The sequence below is a fragment of the Agelaius tricolor genome, unplaced genomic scaffold (genome assembly GCF_023055355.1).
Source record: "Agelaius tricolor isolate 1412-34295 unplaced genomic scaffold, bAgeTri1.0.p SCAF_28, whole genome shotgun sequence".
Taxonomy (NCBI): Eukaryota; Metazoa; Chordata; class Aves; order Passeriformes; family Icteridae; genus Agelaius; species Agelaius tricolor.
The window spans coordinates 2,472,714-2,496,629 of NW_027269288.1; the positions used below are offsets into that span (position 1 = coordinate 2,472,714).

Here is a 23,916-nt window from a genome sequence, read left to right on the forward strand (position 1 = left end):
CAGAATATCAGGATGGTTTGGGTTGGACAGTCCTTAAATCTCATTTGTTCCACCCCCTACCACAGGCAGGGACACCTTCCACTATCCCAGGGTGCTCTAAGCCCCATCCAGCCTGGCCTTGGACACTTGCAGGGATAAGGCAAAATTCCAAGGGTTGAGCTGAATATCTTCTGTGTCAGAATAACAAACCCTCAGCATCTTTCCCTTTGTGCTCTATCAAAATTCCATTACATTTACGCCCTTCCTGCCCAGTTTTCATGTTTGAGCTGGCATTTCCTCAGATCCCAGGATCCACCATCACTAAACAAGAGCAACAGCAGCAGCAACCATCTGAAGTTTCACATAGATATTTATATAAATATAAAAAAAGCATAGGTGGGTCATTTTCTATAAAGATCATCCCAGTCCAGGTGTACCCAGGGAATGGAAATATCCTCCTCTTTTTGTCCCTAAAATAGAACTGTCTGGTGTCCAAGCTGTTAGTCCTCATTGCTGTCATCATCATCCTCCTCCTCTTCCTCCTCCTCTGTGGTATCTCCCGCGAGCTTCTGGAAGTCTCCCGTCTCAGAATTCCACAGAAACTTCATGGTGACTTTAAATTCTGCCATCTCGTAGCCAAAGAGTTTCTAGGAGAGGACACAAATCCATCATTCCTGCTTTACTGTCTCTGTGCCCAGTCTAGCAAAACAGTAAATTCTGCTTCCAGGTGGGAAGTGGAGTAAAGCAAGAACCAAAATAATTGCTGCTAAGTTTTAGGAGATGTGTTGATGAATTATTTTGTGTCAGGAAGCAGGGCTGCTGTGTTACTCACCAGCACACGGGCCTGTTCTGGGGTGAGAACATCCCCTTCCTTGCACACTTCATAATCCGACAGCAGCGTCACCACCCCTGCAGAGCAAAACCCCTGGAAATGGGATCCCAGGCACTGGGGGCTCCCCTGGAACGTGGGGGCAGAGCCAGCACTCCCTCCAACACCACCCCTTGGAGCTGACACCTTCCCATGCAGCATCAGAGCACCCCAAAGAGAGGGGTGAGATCAGCTCCAAAACCCCACACCTGGTTCCTGAGTGGGTTTTGAGCTGTTTCCACTGGAAAGGGAAAGCATGCTGCAGAAATCTGGGGGCTTTACTCAGCCTCTGACACGACTTTGGGAACAAAGCACAAGGACAGAAGGAGTTCTAGCCCCAGCCCACAAGGACAAAGGTGTCCCTCAGTTTCCTCCAGCCCCAAATGCTGCTCTGTGTGTAGCACTGTCCCTCAGGGATCCCAGCTGCACAGCAAACCCCAGCCTGGCCCTGCTGTACCTTTCTTCAGCGCCGTGGGCAGCCCCAGCTGCCGCAGCTGCGGCTCCATGGAGTGGGGGAACTGCTCCAGGGGCCCCGTGTCCAGGCTGACCCCGTAGGGAGCCTTGTTCCCAGCACGGGCAAAGTCCAGCTCCCGGAACCTGGAGAACCACCTGGGACAGAGCGGGGCAACAGGAGCTTCAGCTGGGGCAGGAACAGCCCTGGGCTCAGACAGGGACTGGGGCACGGCCTCCCCAGGATCTGGTCCTGCTTAGGGAGGTTTTGGCTGCCCCTGGATCCCTGGAATGCCCAAGGGGGTGGAATGAGATGGGCTTGAAGGTCCCTCCCAGCCCAAACCCTTCCATGATTTCTGCTGTCACAGGAGGGGCTGACAAAGGCCCATGAGAGCATCCCTGCTCTAAGGGAAGCAGCAGGGCCTGTTGGGGTTTTGTGGCAACAGAAAGGCTGTGCCAGGCTGGTACTCACTCATCCACCTCGTCCCTGGTGCGGTTGGTGAAGAGCAGCCCGACCTCCCCTCTCAGGTGTTTGCTGACCTGAAAGAAAGGAGCAGCCATGGGGACTGGGGAGCAGCAGGGACTCACCTGCAGGGGCTCAGTCCTGCACTGCTGCACCTAACAGAGCCCTCGTGGCAGGACATGGATGGACTCAGTTAACACTCCCACAGAACAGTGACCCTGGGATGTGATTCCAGGATGTGGAATGCATCAGGTGAAGCTTTGGGACACCCAGAGAAAGCCCAGCAGGTACCTTGTGCAGGTTCTCCTTGTACTCGCTGCTCGGCTCTCGGCCCAGCGCCACCATCATCACCTTGTTCTTCCCGAAGAAGATCCTGCCCAGGAGGAGGAGGAGGAGGAGGAAGATGTCAGCCCTGGAGCCCCCCCTTGGGCAGCCCCACCCCGCAGCACCCCCTGCCCACCTGCTGTGCTTCCAGGCGTTCCGCACATCCTTCAGCTTGTTGTTCCTCATGTTGGCCACGGAGAAGACGAAGATGTACTTGTAGGTGTCCACACAGCGCCGCAGCTGCGGGGGAGCCGTTACCGGGACGGGCACCGGGGGAACGGGCAGGACAGGGAGAGGGGACAGGGGAGAGGGCTCGGGGCCAGACTCACCTCGGTGATCAGCGCCTGCTTGGCTTCCAGCCCCTTGCGGGGCGTCCGCGTCAGGGACACTGCGGGGAGAGGAGGGAGCGAGAGTCAGGGAGCGGTGGGGAGGGAGGGGGGAATGGAGGATGGGAGAGGGGATGGAGGATGGGATGGAGGGGGTAATGGAGGATGGGAGAGGGGATAGAGGGGGGGATGGAGGATGGGAGAAGGGACCGGGAGGGGATGGTGATGAAGGGAACGGAGATGGGCAAGGAGATAGGGATCGGGTAAAGGACAAGGGAAGGGGACGGGAAGAGGGAAGGGGGCGATGGATGGGGCCGAGAAATGAGAAAACAACGGAGAAGGGGACAGGAGTAGGGAAGGGGACGGTGAAGGGGGTGGGGAGAGGGACGGGGGCGATGAGGGATGGGATCGAGAAATGAGAAAGCGACGGAGAAGGGGGCAGGAGTAGGGCATGGGACAGGACCGGCGGTGTAGAGGGATGTGCCCGTCGGGGTGCCTAGGGCTCGCTAAAGCGCCGCTCCCACCTTTGCGGTCCCGCTTGGACTTGGGCATGGCTCCGCCGTGCTCCGAGGCCCCCTCTCCGCGCGCGGCCTGCCGGGAGCGGCCGGGGCTGTCCCGCGCGGTGCCTGCGCGCTCCCGGCGGTGCTGACGCCCTTTCCCCGCGCAGGCGGCGGCGCGGGCAGCCCCGCGGTGCAGAAGGCCCCCGGGCGCCGGGGCCGCTGTCATGGCGGCGGGGCCGCTGTCGGTCCGGGCCCTGCTGCCCGTCCTGCTCCTGCTGCCCTGGGCCGCCGCCGTCTACGAGGACCAAGTGGGCAAGTTCGACTGGTGAGCGCCGGGGTCCCGCCGGGTTGGGTCCCCCTTCCCGCGGACAGGCCCCGGTTCCATTTCAGCGGCGCTGCCGTTCCCTCTCGCAGGAGGCAGCAGTACGTGGGGAAGCTCAAGTTCGCCTCCTTGGAGGCCTCGCAGGGCTCGAAGAAGCTCGTTGTGGCTACCGAGGAGAACGTGGTGGCCGCTCTGAACTCGCGGAGCGGCGAAATCCGTGAGTGGCCGCTTTGAAGGTCGCTGAGGGCTGTCGCTGGTTTAACTCTGAGGGTCCCTGCGGGTGCCGGTGTTTAACGCTGCTGAGCGGCCCCGGCGGGCGGGAGGGCTCGGCCGGCGGCTCGGAGCCCTGTCTGAGGGCTGGCTCCGTGAGCAGCCCGGGTTTAACCCCTGTTAGTATCGCAGGAACGCCTGTGCGGGCACAAATGCCCTCTCCCTTGCTCTGTCTCTCGCAGTGTGGCGCCATGTGGACAAGGGCACCCCGGAAGGAGCCATCGATGCCATGCTGATCCACGGGCAGGGTAAGGCTGTGATAGATGAGTAATGCCCTGATTGACGCTCACAATTAACAGACAGATAACATGTATACACGCTAAGAACAGTTTTATAGATTTATACTTTTACCCCCTCGTGTGGTTATCAAGGACAGCCGGGTTGGGACATTTGGGGGAGTTGTCACTATGGAACACCTGAGCTCCAGTCAGGATTTGAGGAAGTGATCTCCACCACTGGACAGTGAGGAAGGGGTTGATGGACAGAACTTTGGGAAAGGCTATAGGGTTAAAAGGCCAAACCCCCATTGTGTGGGTGAGCACGTGGTGGGGAAAATCCTCTGCTCCCAGCACTGTAACATTTTCTCTATTCAGCCTTCTGTTGTATTTTTGAAAACCTTTCTAAATTTCTGCAAAGTGAGTGGCTGTTTCTCACAGGGGCACGGGGCAGGACTGTCAGGGCTCCTGGAGCACAGGCTGGGCATGCAGAGCCCATCCCTTTGCTGGCCCGTGCTGGGTGCCAGCGCTGTGTTTGTCCCCTCCCCTCCTCTCCAGATGCTATCACCGTGTCCAACGCTGGGCGGATTCTGCGCTCCTGGGAGACCAACATTGGGGGCTTGAACTGGGAGACCTCCCTGGACACTGGCAGGTGGGAGTTCCTGCCTGCAGGGTTTGTTCTCCTTGGAGGGCTGCTCTGGGAAAGAAAAAACAGGTCATGGACTCAGTCTGGGTTTGCACTGTAGAGAAAGATTAGTCAGATGTAAAGGTTCCAGAACAAATTTTGGGTGAATTCTTTGTGAATGCCTGAACCTTGCAGAGAATCGCTGAGGTTGGAAAAGCCCTCCCAGATCATGGAGTCCAAGCTGTGACCAATCCCCACCTTGTCCCCAGCCCAGAGCACTGAGTGCCACATCCAGGCCTTCCTTGGACACCTCCGGGGATGGGGACTCCAAACCTCCCTGGGCAGTTCCAAGGCCTGAGCACCCTTTCCATGGGGAAATTCCTGCTGATGTCCACCCTGAGCTCCCCTGGCCCAGCCTGAGGCCGTTCCCTCTGCTCCTGTCCCTGTTCCCTGGAGCACAGCCCGACCCCCCCGGCTGTGCCCTCCTGGCAGGAGCTGTGCAGAGCCACAAGGGCCCCCCTGAGCCTCCTTTGCTCCAGGCTGAGCCCCTTCCCAGCTCCCTCAGCCTAGGAAAAGAATTCCCTAATGGCTGGTGCCTGTGCTCAGTTTCCAGGGGGCTGCCCTGGTGGGGCTCCCTGAGGCAGTGAAGTACGTGGCAGTGCTGAAGAAGGCGGCCCTGTCTCTGCACTACCTGTCCAACGGGCACCAGAAGTGGGTGGAACAGCTGCCTGAAAGGTGAGAACACCTCTAAGGAGAGGTGTGAGCCCCTGGCACGGGGCTGCCCCTGCCTTGTGCTGCTGCAGTGTGAGCGAGAGGCTGATGCTTCATGCCTGTCTTGCAGTGAGAGCACTCAGTACGAGCTGCTGTACTCCCGTGGCACCGGCGTGATCCACGTGGTTGGCATCGTTCCCCAGAGCCACCTGAGTGTGCTGACCTTCAGCGTAGAGGATGGGGAAATCACAAGACAGGTAGGGGAGCCAGAATGCTGGATTTGATGGGAACAAATGCACTTCCAACACTGTGGTGTGGTGAGCAGAGAAATCAATTGTTGTGCCACAGAGAACCCTCCCTTTCCCTGAGGCATTGCCTCCACACCAGGGATTTCATGGCTGAATGCCCTGGGAGCCAGGCTGGCAGCTGTTAGCCAAGATTATCCACAGCCCTCAGGCTGACAGGTAGTTTTTGTCAGCTGTGGCTAAAAATAACTGACTTAACTTGCCTCTGTGTGCCCGTGGGTGCAGTGCAGGCTGAGTGCTGCTGAGCTGGCTGTGTCTCTCTGCAGGTGAGGGTGGCAGCCCCGTGGCTGGGGGCCCTGCAGGGCCCCTGTGCCGTGGTGGGGGAGGCTGTGCTGGTGTGCGTGGACACGGCCACGCGCTCGCTGCACGTCTGTGCCCTGGACACGGAGCAGGACATGAGGAACATCCCCCTGCAGGTGAGCACTCCTGTCATTCCTCACCCAGCTGGTCTGGTTCCAGCTGGAACTGGTTCCCTGTGGTGGCAGCCTGGTCAGAGAGAGAGAAAGCTGGATAAGTTTTCCCAGGATTGGCCTGGGAAACAGGAGGGAGCTGGAGAGAGAGAATTCTAAACAATTGCACCTGGCGTTTGTAATAAGCTGTATTGCCCAAACCTTTGTTTACCAAAGGGTGGCTTCTTAATCAGCCAGTGGTGATGTTGTTTTAGTTAATGGACCAATCAGGTCCACCTGTATAGGGTATAAAAAGCACTGGCTTTCTTAATAAAGTGAATTAGCCTTCTATGAATGTCTTGAGAGTCTCTGTCACTCATTACCTGGTTCTGACCTGTTATGGTGACATCTCCCCAGTCTGTTGGTGAGCTGGGGGGTGACTGGAGATGGGGGGGTCACGCTCTGTAAATTGAGGGAAGGGTGGGAAAGCTTTTTGTCTGCTCTTCCTTCTGGATTGATGTTTTCTGAGCTTTGCTCCAATGGAGCCTCAGCCTTCCCTGCTCCTGCTCTGTCCCCTGACTCAGGGGATCTCTGGCTGCTGCTGTTGGTCCCACTGCAGGATGACTCCCCAGCACATGTGCTTGTCTCCCCTGCAGTCCCTGGAGCTGGAGTTTGCAGATGACTTCCAGGCCAGGATCTTGGCCACTCAGCCCAGCGTGACCAGTGCCTCACGGACTCAGTTCTTCCTGCAGCTGTCCCCAAGTCACTTCTCCCTGCTGCAGTACAAGCAGGGGCTGCTCAGCCACCTCCGGGACTTCCAGCAGGTGAGAGATGGGCCAGGGCCAGTGCACCTGAACATCCTTCACCCTGCTGGGCCAGCTGGCAGCTTCTACAACTCTCAGTAACTCTGGGCAGCATGGCTCAAAAATCTGTAGCAGGTAACTGCTCCCATCTTTATGAGATGTAGGATTTTTCCTGTTTTTGAGCTGGGAGAAACAACACAATTTAAAATTTGGCTGTGACAGTTCACCTGCTTTCAATTTCACTGTGGTTTTATTTACTTCACAAGTACTTTTTAGTGAGGTTTAGGGGTTTCTTGAGGGCTTTTTTTTTTAATGATTTCTTGCTATTTTTTTTCCTTTTCCAGGCAGCTCTAGTGAGTTTTGCAACAACTGGGGAGAAGACGGTGGCTGCTGTGCTGACCTGCAGGAGTGAACTGGTGAGCACAATTCCTGTCCTCTGGGACCAGCCCACTGGGGTTTCACAGGCCCAGGATGGGGAGCCCCTTGAGGAAGAGGAGGATTTGATAAGTTTCAGTGATAACACAAGCAGGGCTTGGTTATGTCCAGCTCAGTGAATATCCTGTTTCAGGAAGGTGGGCATGTGACAAGTATTGGCTTTCCTGATCCACAGAGGACTTCAGTTCTTGGGGATATCAAACATTCATTTTTATCAGAAACAAAATAGAACAGAACAGAGCTGTTTCTTGCCTGATATCACAGGCAAGCTGAGATTTGTCAGGCAGTTGAAAACTCAATTTTTTTATCCTTTACTGGTGTCTGAAGCCATGTTACATCTCCTCTCATCCTCACTTCAGAAACCTGGAAGCTCTGAAGGGCTCCAAGCTGGCAGCACTCTGGAGGATGCCCGCAGGCAGGTATGGGCTGCTCTTGTTCCCAAGTTCTTGTCAGGCCATTTTATTCCTTCACCTGCAGGAGCAGAATGACAGAGGTCTTACACCAGCTGTACAACCTAAAAATACAGCCTAAAAATATCTTAAAGCCCCAGTTTTTTGCTGGGCATGGAATAATGCTGCTGCAGGATTTGGTGTGGTGTGGGTGTAACCCTTGTTTTCTGCCCATTGCTACAGGATTCCTTAACCTGCTCCAATCAAACCTACAACATAAACCTCTACCTGGTTGAGACTGGGCAAAGACTGTTGGACACCACAATCACCTTTACCCTGGAGCAAGGAGGGGCCAAGCCTCAGCAGGTGAGCAGGGAGGGGTTATTTCAGTCCCTGCAGTGCTCCCCCTTCCCTGCTTTGGCAGCCAAGGAAAAGCATTCCAGGGATTCCAGCATCACTTTGCTCTGGTTTCACCTGATTTCTGCTGTCTTCAAGGAGATGATGTGATCATTAATCTTGCTCTTTTCCTTGCCTCTTTTGGTTTGGTTTGTTTTTTTTTCCCAGCTGTACATCCAAGTTTTCCTGAAGAAGGATGACTCCGTGGGCTATCGAGCCTTGGTGCAGACAGAGGACCACATGCTCATGTTCCTCCAGCAGCCAGGTGCCTTCCAAACCCAGCTTCCTCCCTTTGTAACAGTCACCAGGACAAAATTCTGTGTCCTCGAGGATTGTATTTTATCATTACTTTCCTTGGAAACTGAAGAAATTAATTTTAACTCTCCTGAGTCCCACAAAAGACACAGGAGACTTTCACCCTCACCTGGACAAACAATTCTGCCCTGCTTTGTGTGGGCAGAGCCTTTGGATTTCAGGGCTTTTCTGCAAATTTCAAAACTTTTTTTGTAGGATGAGAGTGTAAGTTCTGGTGTGGATCTTTCTCAAAGATTTTCAGATAAGGTCCTCGTGGCAAAAATGTTAATTTGCAGAAAGGGTTGAAAGTCCCATCTCAGCAACAGGAATTTGTGGGACTCTAAAGGAATCCAGGGGTTCACACTGTGAATCTCTTGTTTTAAATAGACTCAATGACTGGATCCCTTTTAAAGCACCAGGTTGCTTTTACTGATCCTGAGGTTTTCTTCCCAGAAGTGGCTCCTGTTTCATGAAGTATTTGTCTTTTATGAAATAATTAATTATAGTAGATATTTATACACTGTTTTGCATTTATTTAGAGGTGATTGCATTTCAGGGTTGTGCTGAAAGATACTCTTATATTGAGTGAGTTAGTTCCCAAATATTAAGTTGATTTTTCCAATATTCTGCTCTTATTTCTTTCCAGGAAAAGTTGTGTGGAGTAGAGAGGAGTCACTGGCAGAGGTGGTAAGCTTGGAGATGGTGGATCTGCCTCTGACAGGTGCACAGGCTGAGCTGGAGGGAGAATTTGGAAAAAAAGCAGGTGAGTTTAACAGAATTACCTCTGTGAGTTTGTTTTCCTTCCTAAATAAATGTGTTTATTGTTTTTTGTTTACTCTGAGCTGAGAGATTAATTTAAATCTCTACTGATGCCAATTAAATTGAGCAGAAAGAAACCCTTTTCTGTCTAAACTTTGGAAATCCAATCCAGATGACATGAATACATTGCATTGTTACATTAAAAAAAACAATCAGCAGCAGTAGGAGGGATTTGGGCCATGTCTCCTGAATGTTTTCTGTGGCTCTTTCTGGAAGATTCATTTCCAATAGCTTTTTTTTTGTTTTTTGCTTTGTTTTGTCTTTCCTTGCTGTCCTGGATGCAGCCATCCAAGGTAACCCCATCCTGCATGGAGTGTGCTCTGCTCCTGCCCAAAGCTTCTGGTGCCACTGCTCCCCTCTGCTTGCTCTCCTCAGGGGCTGAAACAGAGTTGAAATCTGGTGTTTTGGTTACTTTAAGAATTTAAATACAAACCCTGATTGGGCAGAATTAAGGATTTTTAATTGCTCTGAGGGATTTCTGTAGAGGTGGGGCAGCTGTAAGTGGGCACAGTGAGAAGGAACACAAAATCCTCTGCATGAAGGTTTGCTTTCAGTTGATCAGGGCATATTTTGGAATGAGTGTAGAGTGGGAAAGGTTGGTAAATGCCAGAGTCTGTGACAGAAATGGCAACTGTAACTTACTGCAGAGGGGGAGGCAAGGAGCCAGCCCAGGTTTGTGCATGGCAGCGTTTGACAGCACAGTTTCAGCCCTGGGGTGGGATGGGTGTGTTTTCCCTCCTGCTCTCACTGTGGTGCCCCTTGCAGATGGTTTGCTGGGAATGTTCCTGAAAAGACTCTCATCCCAGCTCATCCTGCTGCAAGCCTGGACTGCCCATCTCTGGAAGATGTTCTATGATGCCAGGAAGCCCCGGAGCCAGATTAAAAATGAGATTAACATTGACAACTTGGCCAGAGACGAGTTCAACCTCCAGAAAATGATGGTGATGGTCACTGCCTCGGGCAAGGTGAGGAGGCCAGGGCAGGAATCTGTTTCCAGGCTGGAGCAAAGAGTCTCAGCTCTGAATTCTCAGCCCTGTTTTAAGCCAGGCTTGGGCAGAAATAATGGGGAGATGCACGGGATGTTTGTGGTGGATCTAAAGGGAGACTAAGGCTCAGCTTTCTTTGGGGTATAACAGAGAAGGATGTAGTGCTTGAATGGGAGAGGTGTTTCCTAAACTTTGGCTTTCCTGTGTTTCCCATGTGTTTTTCCTCAGCTTTTTGGCATTGAGAGCAGTTCTGGCACCATCCTGTGGAAGCAATACCTCAGGAATGTGAGACCAGGCTCCTCCTTCAAGCTGATGGTGCAGAGAACAACAGCCCATTTCCCCCACCCTCCACAGTGCACTCTGCTTGTCAAGGACAAGGTGAGGCCCTTTCCTGCCCCTCCATGGGCATAGAAATCTGCCCTTGGACAGGGCAATAAAACCTGGCATCATTCTTGGGCATCATCTGCTTGTCACTGATGAGGGGATGGCAGGGGAGAAAGATCTGGAGGGAAGCAGACACAGAAGCCTAAGTATGATTGTGGTTGTTGTAGACAAATGCAGGATAAGTTTGGACAAATGTGTATTTCCAAACAGAATATTTTCAGGATGGAGTAGCTGAACACAGGGTATGAATAATCAACACTAGCAAGTAAAAGTTAAAAAACCACCCTTTTTTTGGACTTAAAAAGAGGCAGAACTTACCCTGTTTTTCAGGAAACCAAGATGAGTTTTCTGTACGTCTTTAACCCCATCTTTGGGAAGAGAAGCCAAGTAGCTCCTCCTGTTCTGAAACGTCCCATTCTCCAGACTTTGCTTCTGCCTATTATGGACCAAGACTATGCCAAAGTGCTGCTCCTGATTGATGATGAGTACAAGGTAAATTGCTTTGCCTGGAGGCAGTTTTCTTTACATTCTGGTTAATTATTCCCCTCCCTTTTGGAACAAGATGGAAAAAAATGCCATTGAGGCACATTTCACACAAAACTATGAGGTTATTCTGGTAAGACAGACCTTATCTTGATAAACATGTTAGAAATAATCTTTCTGGTTCATTCTGGGGTGGGTTTTTTGTCTGTATCAGTTGTTTCTGACCTAATTTTTCTTTTCCAGGTTACACCTTTCCCAGCCACTAAAAACGTCCTTCGCCAGTTAGAAGAAATAGCCCATTCCATCTATTTTTACCTAGTTGATGCTGAGCAAGGAAAACTCTCTGGATTCAGGCTGAAAAAGGTATGGAAGGCCCATTGCACTTCCCTGAATGCCCAATGGATAATGGCAGGTCTCAGTTCCCTTCATGGAGCTTTGCTCAGCTGAACCTTCAGCCTCAAACCGCGCCGAAGGAACTTGGGAAACTCCAAAAAAGCAAGGGCATCTGCATCCTGCTCGTGGAGATGGTGTCCTTGGAAGATGAGATCCAAGCTCCCACATGCTTTTTCCCTGCAGGACCTGAGCACAGAGGAGAGCTGGGAGGTGGCCATCCCCACGGAGGTGCAGAGGATTGTGGCTGTCAAGGGGAAGAGGTCCAACGAGCACGTGCACTCCCAGGGCCGCGTGATGGGCGACCGCAGCGTCCTCTACAAGGTGCTGCTGAGCTCTCTGCTGGCTTTTTGTTGAGGGTTTATGCCATGGGGAGATCCCAGTACCATTCCCTACATTGGGATGAGCTGCCCTGTGGTGCCAGTTTTTCTTTCTGAGCACCAGTGTCTCAGTGGAAGAATGCTCACTTTGATGTTTTAATGCAGCAGTTAAGTCAGTCACAGTCTGAAACTGTGGAAATAGCAGCTTGATTTCTTGAGGTGATTTATGCTAATCTGTTCATAACATGCCCAGTGCCAGATGAAGAGAAGGAAGGAGGTGTCTGTGGCACTGACAGGGGGTCTCAGCTGTTTCTCCTTCATCCCCAGTCCCTGAACCCCAACCTGCTGGCCGTGGTGACCGAGAGCACAGACACGCACCACGAGCGCACCTTCATCGGGATCTACCTCATGGATGGGGTCACGGGCAGGATCATCCACTCCTCTGTGCAGAAAAAGGCCAAGGGGCCCGTGCACATGGTGCACTCTGAGAACTGGGTGGTGGTAAGCTGCTGCTTCTTTGGGGATGCCCCTAAAATCACATGCTGGACTATATGAAGGTGATAAAAAGCAGTGACCTGTAATGAAGGTCCTTCATGGTGCAAATATGGCAAAATACACATGTAATGGCAGACTCTGACAGTTTTGTAAGTTTAACAAATTAGCATGCCTAAAGAAATCATCCAGTTAGAGGCACAGTGAATCAAGTAATCCCCCCTTTCAATTCTGCTCCCACTGAAGCCCCCCCTAGCTTCTAGCTCCCCATTTATTATGTCTGTGATAGAGAAAATGAGATGTCCTTGGTTCACTATATAGCAAAGACTAAATAAGATTCCAGCAAGGTTTGCTTATTGTTCTAAAATCTAAGGGAGGGGTAGGAAGGTGCTACAGTGACTTAACGAGCTATGTAACTATATAATAGCAATCTACAGAGCTACAAATATATAGAAAACGTATAAAAAGCAAAAATCTTTTTGGCATGGAGGCAGTTTAGTGAGCACCCTCTGTGATTATTGGATATTCCCTGATCCTCCTGAACTCCTGCCTGCAGTACCAGTACTGGAACACCAAGGCCCGGCGCAACGAGTTCACGGTGCTGGAGCTCTACGAGGGCACAGAGCAGTACAATGCCACAGCCTTCAGCTCCCTGGACCGCCCCATCCTGCCCCAGGTCCTCCAGCAATCCTACATTTTCCCCTCTGCCATCAGTGCCATGGAGGCCACCATCACTGAGAGGGGCATCACCAGCCGCCACCTGCTCGGTGAGTGCTTGCTTGGGGAAAGGGGAGCTCTGAAATCCAACAAAATGTGCTTTGCTGCCAAAAACTCGTGCCTGGGGGTTGTGCTGGACTCCTGCAAGTGCAGGGATGAGCACCAGGAGTGTGTCTGTGTTGGCTGTCAGAAAATGTTGTCAGGAATGGCCATGAGGTGCCAGACTCTTTCCAGTGGTGCCCAGAGCAGCAATGGCCATGAACCAAAAACCCAGTGAGTTTCACCCCAACACAAAGAAGAACTTTTCCTTGAGGGTGGCAGAGCAGTGGCACAGGTGCCCAGGGAGGGTCTGGAGACGTTCCAAAGCCACCTGGATGCATTCCTGAGTCACCTGCTCCTGGTGACCCTGCCTGGGCAGGGGGGTTGGACTGGGTGATCTCCACAAGGCCCTTCCAGCCCTGGCTTTTCTGGCATTCTTTGAGATTTTTGAGATGCTTTTCCTTTAATGCACAGTTGGGCTTCCCTCTGGGGCCATCCTGTCCCTTCCCAAGGCTCTGCTGGACCCTCGGCGCCCGGAGATCCCCACGGAGCAGAGCAGGTAGGGAGGGATGAGAACCTCTCTTCTGGGCTCTGCAGAGGGCTGGATTTTGTGTGAAGAGGAACAACCTGTCCTGCCTGGACTCAGAGGAGTCTTGGCACAGAATGAAGGGAAGCTCCTTCAGGTCAGAGGTTGGACTTGATCTTGGAGGTCTTTCCCAACCTGAAGGAATGTGTGTTTCTGTCCCCAGTCTGTGATGATGGGATGCATTTGTGTGTATTACAGCAGGGCAGTGGTTGAACCAGCCTGGTGTCTGTGTTCTCAGGGAGGAGCATTCAGAGGAAATGGATTTTCTAGAGTTACACTTACTTGTAAAACTTAACCTGACCCAGCTGATACATTTGATTTTCATCCTGCACTGGGAAAAGCTCCCAGATTTGCTGCTTTAGGGTAGCTTTTGATAATCAGGAGACACTGGTGGCATCTGCTGTGTGCTGTCTGCCTGGGGTTTGATCTCTCCTGGTGCCTTGCAGGGAGGAGAACCTGATCCCGTACTCACCAGACGTGCAGATCCACGCCGAGAGGTTCATCAACTACAACCAGACCATCTCCAGGATGAGGGGCATTTACACAGCCCCCTCTGGCCTCGAGTCCACCTGCTTGGTGAGTGCAGGGGGGAGGGGAGGTGCAATCTGGGGGTGGACCTGAATTCTGTAACTCCCATAACAACTGCTCCCAGTGTAACCATCACTCCTTCCCATTCAAACTGTCACCCTGAGGGGATCATTTTGGGGTTTTATGCTCCAAGCTGCACCCCCAGCTCCTGATCTCCCCGCTGCAGGTTGTAGCCTACGGGCTGGACATCTTCCAGACCCGGGTGTACCCCTCCAAGCAGTTTGATGTGCTCAAGGATGACTATGACTACGTGCTGATCAGCAGCGTGCTCTTCGGGCTGGTCTTTGCCACCATGATCACCAAGAGACTGGCCCAGGTGAAGCTGCTGAACAGGGCCTGGCGCTGAGGGAGGCCCAGCCTGGAGAGCAGCTGGACTGGGATCCCAGCCCCACCCAGGGATGGATCCACAGGCCTCTATTCCATTGGGCTGGAAGATATTTGTGAGGAAAAGCTGCTGGAGGAACAAAACCCGCACTGCCCACGTGTGTCCTGCGAGGAGAAACGGAAGAGATGAAAAATAGAGACTGTTTTAGTCTGGTCTGACTGAAAAAGAAGCTCCCAAACCTCCCTTAAAGCCCCTACATCAGTGTCTCCCTGGTGTTGGTGAAGAGAACCCTGAGGATGTGTGTCCTGCTCATCCTGGGCTCCCCCTTGCTGCCAGCTGTGCCCCACATCTGGCAGAATGGAAGGGTTGTTGGCTGTGCCAGCTGTGCCCCACATCTGGCAGAGAGAGGAAGGTTGTTGGCTGTGCCAGCTGTGCCCCACATCTGGCAGAGAAAGGAGGGTTGCTCCAGCTGTGAGGGAGAGACCTTGCGTGATTTCTGTAGGAAAAATGTTGGGATTTGGGTGTCTGGTAGTGGGAAACGGCCTCGTGGAGCCACTGATGAAGCTGCAGAGCGAGGGGAGGATTTTGAACCTAAAGCCTCTCCGTGTTCTTTATTTATTATGACAACATCAGTTCCTTCCCATTTGTTTCTAAATTTTCCTGCATTTTTTTTGTGTTCAGAGCTGTGGTCAAGGTGGGGTGGCTCAGGGGGAGGAGCCTCTCAGCGTTTCCATCGGGCTCACGGCTCTGAGCACTGTGGGTTTGAATTGTTAAGGTCCAGTTTGACATCGAGTTTGTCCCCCGGGAGTGGCCATGTCCCCCACACCCCCCAGTGTCCAGATCCCAAAATAAAGCTGCGGAGCAGGGAGTGCGTTTGGGCTGCTGAAGTGTTTCTTGGGCTGTTTGAGGGGCTCGGGCACTATTTAAGGGGCTCGGGCGTTATTTAAGTGGGCATTTGTGGCTCTTTGAGTGGGTTTGGGGGGATATTTAGGTGTTTTTTAGGTGTTACTTAGGTGATTTTGCAGGGCTGTTTAGGTGGAGGTTGGGGGCTATTTAGGTGGATTTTGGGAATATTCAGGTGGGTCTTGGGGGGCTGTTGAGGTGCTTTTTGGGGACCATTGAGGTGGGTTTTGGGGTGTTTAAGTGATTTAATGGGGCTATTTCGGTGGGTTTCGAGCTACTTAAGTAGGGATTTTTGACTGTTTAAGCGGGGATTTTTTTGGTATTTACGGGGGGGGATTGTTTTCTTATTTAAGTGTTCTGGGGGACTCTTGAAGCGGTTTTTTTTCGCTGTTCAGTGTTTTTGGGGTTTTTGGATGATTCCTCGGCCCGCTCCGAGCCCTCCCGGTCCCGGGGCAGCCGCGGGGGCGGGGCGCGCACACAGCGCATGCGCGGAGCCCCGCCCCGCCTTCCCCGCGCCGCGCACGCGCCGCGCGCCAAAAGTTGCTGACTCACGCAGTGCGCACGCGCTCGCGCCGCGGGCCAATGGGGCGGCGCGACGTTGCGCGGTCGCCGCCCCGCCGGCAGGGGGCGCTGTGCGCGCCGCGGCCCCCGGCCCAGCGCAGCCCAAGATGGCGGCGGGCGGCGCGGGGGCCGCGGCCGGGCCCGGCTGGGACGTGGCCGTACGGCCGCTGCTCTCCGCGTCCTACTCGGCCTTCGACATGAAGGAGCTGCCGCAGCTGCTCGCCTCGGTCATCGAGAGGTGAGCGAGGGCGGGCGGGGGCTGCCGTCCCTCGGCGTCGCCCGCTCAGGGGCAGCGCCGGGGGTGCCGCTGCGGGAGCGGCTGAGGGGCGGCTGAGGCAAGGCCCGGCCGGTGTGAGGGGCCCGGGGCCGGGGTCGGTGCCCGGCGGGGCTGCGGCTGCCCGGGCAAAGCCCCGAGCTCCGTCCCCGGCTCCTCCCGCTGTCCCGGGGCCGGAGCTCTCGGAGGTGCCCTCGGGCCCCATAACGGGCTGAGGGTGCTCGCCCGGCCGCAGCACCTCGGACAGGCGCCCGCCGAGAGGCTTCGGGACTGTTCTTGTGGTTTTGCTTTTGTCCAGGCGTGTCACGGTTTGCCCGGTTGGGCCGTGGGAAGTGTTGTCTCACCGGGCTCGGGGGTGACCAGACTTCCCTCTAAGTCTTTTCCACTGCAGTGTTTCTCCTATTTTAAGTCGAAATAAAGCAGAACCAAATCAAGTCTGCCTTGTCTTAATCACCCAGATTGGAGTCAGTGCATAAGAGTGCCCACTGCAGCTACTTAATTCAACTTACAGTTTGTTTTATGATCTAAAACATGATATGTGAATACTGCAGCATCATGCTTAGTTACAGAGATATAACCCCGGCCACAGTAAGTTGTTAGAAAACATAAAATAACCAGTGCACTGAGGAAGGTGGTGAAATAATGCCTTGAGGTGTTTTGTTTAATGTACAATGGCTGAGTGTGCAGTGGATGATGCTTCAGGTTCAGAGAGTGAATTGGAGGAGTTCTGTGCCTGCACACAGAGCAGTTGTTCCCCCGGGAGCTGCACCCTCGGTGTCGATGGGTTTGGGCTGTTCTTTGGTCATTCTTTGTTTTAGGGACCATTCCAGTGTCACTTGTCCCTGAGCAGCTCTGCTGTCCCTGTGCCTAAAGTTCATTAGTGGAGAGTTCCATCAGAGTATCCCAGGGACACTGGAGTGGATCCACTTGAGTTCTGGGAGAGGGCTGTTTCCTCCTTTAGAGGCAACCTTGGCTCTGTTTTCCACTTGAGACAGTAATTTGTTGCCTCCAAGCAGCTCTGCCTGGGGTTGGAGTTGTGTGTCTGGTGGTCTGGCAGGATTTGGGCTCTTGCAGGATGGTATTTTTTGTTTCATGCCTTGGTGTGGTGTGCTAAATGACAAAGGATTAAATACAACTTGTTCATGTCTGGAGCTATGCCTTTCTGTGCTGAACAAGAATTTATCTTTAGATTTCTCACAGAAAATCTTTTATGTCTTCAAGTTATTTTTAGGAGGCAGTTGTTCAGCTCTTGATGGTGTCAGCCAAACCCAAAGTGGCTGGATTTCCCCTTAAATAAACTTGGTGCAGTGACAGGGAAATCACCAGTATTACCCTTTTCAAAATAAACAGTAAACTCATTTTTTAACTACTCTGGTATTTCATTTGTAAGTTTAAGCATCATCAAGTTACCAGTATTCCTCTGTTAGCAGGTGTCTTTGAGAATTGACAGAAGTTAGGCCCTTATTTGACATAAATGATGGAAATGCTGGTTTGGAAAGGTGCAGAGGAGGGGAACTCCCAGTCTGTGAAGTCTGTTCAGGCTGGTTTTGGGGAAGGGGTTTCCACAGGGGGAACTCACCTGGAGCAGGGCCTTCCTGAGGAGGAGGAGGCTGCTTTGTGCCCACTGCCCCGAGGACAGGCTGTGTGTGGGGCTGGGGCCAGGCTGTGTGTGGGGCTGTCAGGACAGGCTGTGTGTGGGGCTGGGGATGAACTGTGTGTGGGGCTGGGCCAGGCTGTGTGTGGGGCTGGGGATGAACTGTGTGTGGGGCTGGGCCAGGCTGTGTGTTGGGCTGAGGACATGCTGTGTGTGGGGCTGGGGCCGGGCTGTGTGTGGGGCTGGGGCCGGGCTGTGTGTGGGGCTGGGGCCGGGCTGTGTGTGGGGCTGGGGCCGGGCTGTGTGTGGGGCTGGGGCCGGGCTGTGTGTGGAGCTGGGGCCGGGCTGTGTGTGGGGCTGTGTGTGGGGCTGTGTGTGGGGCTGGGGCCGGGCTGTGTGTGGGGCTGGGCCAGGCTGTGTGTGGGGCTGGGGCCGGGCTGTGTGTGGGGCTGGGGCCGGGCTGTGTGTGGGGCTGAGGACATGCTGTGTGTGGGGCTGGGCCAGGCTGTGTGTGGGGCTGTGTGTGGGGCTGGGCCAGGCTGTGTGTGGGGCTGGGGGCAGGCTGTGTGTGGGGCTGGGCCAGGCTGTGTGTGGGGCTGGGGGCAGGCTGTGTGTGGGGCTGGGCCAGGCTGTGTGTGGGGCTGTCAGGAATGGGGCCGGGCTGTGTGTGGGGCTGTGTGTGGGGCTGGGGCCAGGCTGTGTGTGGGGCTGTCAGGACTGGGGGGCAGGCTGTGTGTGGGGCTGGGGACAGACTGTGTGTGGGGCTGGGGCCAGGCTGTGTGTGGGGCTGGGCCAGGCTGTGTGTGGGGCTGTCAGGAATGGGGCCAGGCTGTGTGTGGGGCTGGGCCAGGCTGTGTGTGGGGCTGGGGCCAGGCTGTGTGTGGGGCTGGGGACAGACTGTGTGTGGGGCTGGGGCCGGGCTGTGTGTGGGGCTGGGGCCGGGCTGTGTGTGGGGCTGGGCCAGGCTGTGTGTGGGGCTGGGCCAGGCTGTGTGTGGGGCTGTGTGTGGGGCTGGGCCAGGCTGTGTGTGGGGCTGGGATCAGGACTGGGGGCAGAGCTGAGGCAGGAGCTGGGGTTTGGTGCTCATTAACGTGTACAGTGACACTGAGATTTCTCCCAGCCTGAGCAGTGAGCTTCCCTGGGAAGCAAAACCCCTCCAAGCAATAAAGCACAGTCCAGAGGCTGGAGAGTCATTATTAAAGCTCACTGTGTGCTCAGAATAACGCTGCAGCACATCCCAGATTGAGCTGTTATCTTCTGTCCATGGTTATTTGCAAGGGTTGACGATGACTTGACTGCTGCCTTCCACTTTGCATTATCATAACATCCACAGTGTGTTTAACTCAAACCTCTCATTGCCCAATCCCTATCTGGTGCTGGATTCTGCACCTCTGTGTTCTTTACACCCTCTGGGCACTGTGTGGTGCACAGCTTGACCTATGCAGTAATTTAGGAGCTGTCAGCCTCTCCTGTACTCTGTTATTCCCAAATTGTTCTCATTTGTTCTCCTAACAATGCTTACATACATCTACTGCTGCTGGCTTGGAGTTGGGCCTGAGAGGAGGGTGAGCAGAATGAATGTGTGAAAAGGAGAGAGCAGAGGCTGCTTTGCATGTTCAGTCCCTGGGTCCTTCCTCACCAGAGCAGTTCTGGCAGGGAGGGTGAGCTCAGGCCTGAGGTGTTGGAACTCGGTCGTGTGATGCTGTTGAATATATTCCAGTAAAGCCTCTCTTAATTTTCTAGTTTTCTATTTGTATTTCAGCTTTTTAGGCAGACTAAATAAAAACTCAGACCTAGGAAATCAAGCTACAAAGCTGACAAGTATTTATTTCTGCTTGTTGTAGTGAAGAAATGGTTCTGTTTCAGAGTTGTTTCTGTTCTAGCTGCACCTCCTGTTACAGCTGGAAACGATGGCTTAGGGTGCAGAAAGGGAAGGTGACTGGGCATAAACTGGGCTTTGTTCAGGTCAGCAGGGAATGGTGAAATCGTGGCTGGAGTTGGGTACAGCCTGTGCCATGGGCTGCTGCCCTCTGCTCCCCACCTGCCCTCCAGCAGTCACCTCTGGCCCAGAGCTGGAGGAGCCTGGCTGGGTTTGGAGAGGCAGAGTGAAGCTGAGTCTGATAGTCTGTTCTTCCAGCTTGCTTGTTTCACTGCATGAAAACGTAAAGAAAGTAAATTGATTGATTAGGAGGCAAATATGCACATCCCTTAGTCTTGTCATAGGAAAAACAAGAGCAAAAATTAGGTGAGGAGGCAGAGCAGTTTGTGTTCTCCGTGTCTGTGCAGGTGGGATCTGGTGGGACACCTTTAAGGTGTCACCTCTGCCATAGAGGGCTGATCTCTGAGGCCAGGGAGTGTAGCTGAGAAGCCTCAGGGACTCTGCCTTACCTGCCCAGACCCTCCCAGGTGGTCCCAGGTGCTGTGCCTGTGGGTGCTGTGCCTGTGGCTGCTGTGCCTGTGGCTGCTGTGTTCTGCTTTGATCCCTCTGATCTGCAGCCCTGCGCAGGCTCCAGTTGGTGCCGTGCCGGGAGGGGAATGCCCGTGCTCCAGGCCTGGCAGATCCTGCCAGCCTTAGCAGAACACACAGCCCAGGCTCTCTGGGCAGCTGAGTTTAGAACAACTTAAAGGTTAATGGGCCTCTGGCAGGGAGTGTGGCTGGTGGAGCCTGACCTGTTGGTGCTATGGAGGAGAAACACTGGCAGCACAATATTTCCTTACAGTTCCTGTGTGGGCAGTGGTGCTGATGCCATGATGTGGCTGCTGCTGGAGGACTCAGCCCTGGGGAGATGAGGGTTGTGTTCCCAGAGCTGTCACCTTGCCTTGCCCCTGTCATGGGGCACTTTGGGGTGCTGGGTGGTGCTGCTGCTGTGCTGGGTCTGGCTGACCTCTGTCCCCTTCTCCCTTGCAGTGAATCTGAGATCCTGCACCATGACAAGCAGTATGAGCCTTTCTACTCCTCCTTCGTTGCACTTTCCACACACTACATCACTACTGTGTGTGGCCTCAGTAAGTGTTCCTTTGCTTCTCTTGCTCCTGTGTAATGACTGGATGCAGTAAATCAGAACTGTTGATTTTTATGTTTGTTTTTTGCCCTCTTGCTGAATCAGACTTTAGGGCCAGCATTGCTGGCTTTTGTACCATGAAATGTCAGCTCTGATGGAGAGGGAAGCTTGTTGATGGGAGTGTTTGGCCACCAACTCCTGGACAGTGTTGCCTTTTTGGCTGCTTACTCATTGACCTGATTGAATTTTTGGTCAAGTGTTTAAATCAGTGTTCAGGATTTTTAGATTATCCTTCAGCAGTTAGAACACTGCCAGCCCTGGAAATGTCCAAGGCCAGGTGGGATGGGGCTTGGAGCAACCTGATCAAGTGGAAGGGGTCCCTGGCCATGGCAGGGGGTGGGACAGGATGGGATTTAAGGTCCCTTCCAACCCAAACCGTTCAGGGCTTCTGTAGTTACGTTACTGTGTTGGAGTTAATGATCAAAACATTGTGACTCAAAATATTTTCTGTTATTTTGGCTGACAATTTATCAATTTCAACAAAAAATGGGCTTTGTGAACTTGTTTAATGTTCTTCAGAGCTTCTGTCAGCATTAAATAATGTTGCTGGGGAAACTGCTTTATCTGTCTGAATTCCCCTGTCTGGCAGAAGGAATTATCCTCACTTTGCTGACATTTCTTGGGTTACATTGTAATGAGACTGAGTTTGTATTGCATCTGTGTTAGGCAGGAGAGACTGAGTGTGTACCCACACTGCAGAGCATCCTGCTTTATTGACACCATTGGGAGCTTATTACTCTGGGCTGGTTTAAAACTTACTGTGAGTCCAAGGATGTGCTTTTTTCAGTACCCAGGAACCAGCTGCAGTCAGTGGCAGCTGCCTGTAAAGTCCTGATTGAATTCTCCCTGCTGCGCCTTGAGAACCCAGACGAAGCATGTGCTGTTTCACAGGTGAGACAGGTTTGGACCTCTGGGCCAGCCTCAGTGTGAGATGGACATTGGGCTCCAATTCTGAAATACCTGCTCTAATGTTGAATGCATAAAGCAAAATTAATGAAGCTCTTAAAATAAGGTGTACACTTTGATAGACTCTGATTCCTGCCCCTTTGCATTCTATAGTCAGAATCAAAGCTCGCTCACAACTCTAAATAAAGGTGACCTGAAGCCTTGGTTAATTCAGTTTGTTTCCTGCACTCTGATTTGGTTTTGTGCAACAGCTTGGGTCACAGCTATCTGTTGAGTTTTTAAAGATGTTTTCTTGCCTGCTTGTATTTCTGTCTTGTGGAAAGCTTAAATATATTTGAAAGAGGGAAGGCCAGTGAGGAGTGTTCTGTAATGTCGTGTGTCACAGCAGAGAGAGCTTTTCCAGGTGTTTTCCATGGGAAGCACAGGCAGTGTCAGTGACCTGGATTACCTGCAGTCAGGGATGTGTCTCCATCCTTGGGGGAGATCAGAGTGGCTCAGGGCTCTTGCAGTGGCCTCACCAGCTGAAGTTGCATTACTCTTAATCCATCTGCTTAGAGTAAACGATATGGAGGAGGGATTGGACTTGAGAGAGTTTAAATGGTACTTGATGTCTCTGTTTTCTGTAGAAACACCTCATTCTGCTGATCAAGGGGCTGTGCACGGGCTGCAGCCGCCTGGACCGCACAGAAATCATCACCTTCACAGCGATGATGAAATCAGCTAAGCTGCCTCAGACTGTCAAAACCCTCTCTGATGGTAGGGAGGGGCTTCAGCTGTGTGTGTTTCACTGCAGCACTGGAGTTAGGCCCAGAAAATCTGAGGTTTGCTCTCTGAAATGGGGGTTGTTGTTTTCCCTGCAGTTGAGGACCAGAAGGAATTGGCCTCCCCAGTGAGCCCAGAGCTGAGACAGAAGGAAGTGCAGATGAACTTCCTCAACCAATTGACATCAGTCTTTAACCCCAGAGTCTCATCATCACCATCAATCACAACAGAGACACAGGTAAAAAACCTCTAAAACAGAAACAGTCTGAGTTTCAACATTATTGATGCAGTGCAGGGAAGGACAGAGGGCTCTAAGTGGTACTTTTCAATACAGGTGTAAAGAGAACCTTCTTTAAGTACATAAATCCTGCTTGCATGGGATAAGTGGCAAACAACCAAATACTGTTTGTGCTGCATTGGCAATACTGGATTTGTTTCCTCATGGAATGCAGCATTCAGTGACACCCATGGCTGTTAGGAGTTGTGCTGCTGATACACCTTGATCTGTATCAGAGACTTAGAGAAATACTTAGAGAAATTAAGATTACTTACTTAGAGAAATACTATGTATTTTTAGTGCTTCCATAATACATTTAGTATGTCCTTGCTTTAGGTGGAAGGAGAGAGCGAGGATCAAGCTGCCACAGATCAAACCTCTGCAACAAAGACCAAGAGCATATTCATTGCTCAGAATGTGGCCAGCCTGCAAGAGCTTGGTGAGAATCAGCTTTCTAGCTTGGGGCCAAAAAAGGACTGGAAAAGTGTCTCTCCAGTGTTACATCTCACAGCTCTGAGTGGGAATAAACTCTGTGACCTAAAGGGTTCCCTGAGTTGCCTGGTCAATCACCAAGGGAGGTTGTGGCTGGAATGGAGTTTTTATTGCAGAGATGAGCTCAGTGTACTTGTGTTTGGAGGGGTAAATTAGGTGGACAGTATGAAATACCTCATGGGATGGATTGTTGAGTAGATGTAGACTAGAATCACAGGATTGTTAGTGTTGGAAGAGATCTTTGGGTCATCAAGTCCCACCAGCTGCACCTGGTGTGTCCTGTAACGTGGACATAGAGGTTGGTGACCCCCAAGTGTGGGCTGCAAACTTCAGCAGCAGCTGCTGTTGTAAAGCACTCTTTATCCTGTTCCTCACCTCCGATGGCATTTCCTCACCACCAAGAGCAATTAAGTCAATGACTGAGGGCCCTTAGGGCTGCCTGAAGCAGTGACACAGCCCCGCTGCTGTGCTTGGCAGGTGGCTCCGAGAAGCTGCTGCGCGTGTGCCTGAACCTGCCCTACTTCCTGCGCTACATCAACCGCTTCCAGGACGCCGTGTCCGCCAACTCCTTCTTCATCATGCCGGCCACCGTGGCTGATGCCACGGCCGTGCGCAACGGGTCAGTGCCACCTGCCTGGGGTGTCCCCTGGTGCCAGGGGGAGCTCCCTGTGTCTGCCCAGGGCTCACCCCGTGTCCTGCCCGCAGGTTCCACTCGCTGGTGATCGATGTCACCATGGCTCTGGATACGCTGTCCCTGCCCGTGCTGGAGCCCCTGACGCCCACGCGTCTTCAGGATGTGACTGTTCTCGCTCTTAGCTGTCTCTATGCAGGTGAGTGGATCTCCAGTAGTTTTTTGGAGCTTTTGGCTGTGCTTTGTGACCTGCGTGTTTGA

At 52.9% G+C, this 23,916-nt stretch overlaps 3 protein-coding genes across 11 annotated transcripts in view; 2 read left to right on the forward strand and 1 right to left on the reverse strand.

Annotated features, from left to right (window-relative positions):
• Positions 1-331: 331 nt before the first annotated feature.
• Positions 332-3,065, reverse strand: MRTO4 (MRT4 homolog, ribosome maturation factor). The gene is made up of 8 exons (XM_071449208.1): positions 2,935-3,065; positions 2,414-2,472; positions 2,221-2,324; positions 2,052-2,133; positions 1,770-1,837; positions 1,305-1,456; positions 812-888; positions 332-626 (listed from the first exon to the last, which is right to left on the reverse strand). Exons 1-8 carry the CDS (start codon positions 2,960-2,962, stop codon positions 480-482), a joined length of 717 nt encoding a protein of 238 aa, XP_071305309.1. The 5' UTR covers positions 2,963-3,065; the 3' UTR covers positions 332-479.
• Positions 3,066-3,078: 13 nt separating this feature from the next.
• Positions 3,079-15,061, forward strand: EMC1 (ER membrane protein complex subunit 1). Of its 2 annotated transcripts, XM_071449202.1 has the most exons (24): positions 3,079-3,235; positions 3,325-3,449; positions 3,685-3,750; positions 4,276-4,369; positions 4,949-5,077; positions 5,184-5,310; positions 5,625-5,774; positions 6,404-6,571; positions 6,895-6,966; positions 7,345-7,404; positions 7,618-7,740; positions 7,939-8,035; positions 8,711-8,827; positions 9,168-9,176; positions 9,649-9,848; positions 10,098-10,247; positions 10,584-10,745; positions 10,980-11,099; positions 11,313-11,450; positions 11,774-11,947; positions 12,495-12,705; positions 13,169-13,253; positions 13,727-13,856; positions 14,035-15,061. In XM_071449202.1, the coding sequence occupies exons 1-24, from the start codon at positions 3,135-3,137 to the stop codon at positions 14,212-14,214; spliced, it is 2,988 nt and encodes a 995-aa protein (XP_071305303.1). In that variant the 5' UTR covers positions 3,079-3,134; the 3' UTR covers positions 14,215-15,061. The 2 variants fall into 2 exon arrangements, with proteins under 2 accessions (XP_071305303.1, XP_071305304.1); XM_071449203.1 differs by lacking the exon at positions 9,168-9,176.
• A 677-nt stretch (positions 15,062-15,738) lies between these two features.
• Positions 15,739-23,916, forward strand: part of UBR4 (ubiquitin protein ligase E3 component n-recognin 4) — a 94,429-nt gene continuing 86,251 nt past the window's right edge. For all 8 annotated transcript variants that reach the window (XR_011682660.1, XR_011682661.1, XM_071449195.1 and 5 more), the window contains exons 1-8: positions 15,739-15,895; positions 20,434-20,531; positions 21,375-21,478; positions 22,120-22,249; positions 22,354-22,493; positions 22,869-22,971; positions 23,502-23,643; positions 23,730-23,854. Coding sequence is in view for 6 of the 8 variants with exons in the window: in XM_071449195.1 (XP_071305296.1) it covers positions 15,765-15,895; positions 20,434-20,531; positions 21,375-21,478; positions 22,120-22,249; positions 22,354-22,493; positions 22,869-22,971; positions 23,502-23,643; positions 23,730-23,854 (973 nt within the window). In the remaining 2 variants the exon portion in view is untranslated. The remainder of the gene's footprint in view (positions 15,896-20,433; positions 20,532-21,374; positions 21,479-22,119; positions 22,250-22,353; positions 22,494-22,868; positions 22,972-23,501; positions 23,644-23,729; positions 23,855-23,916) is intronic.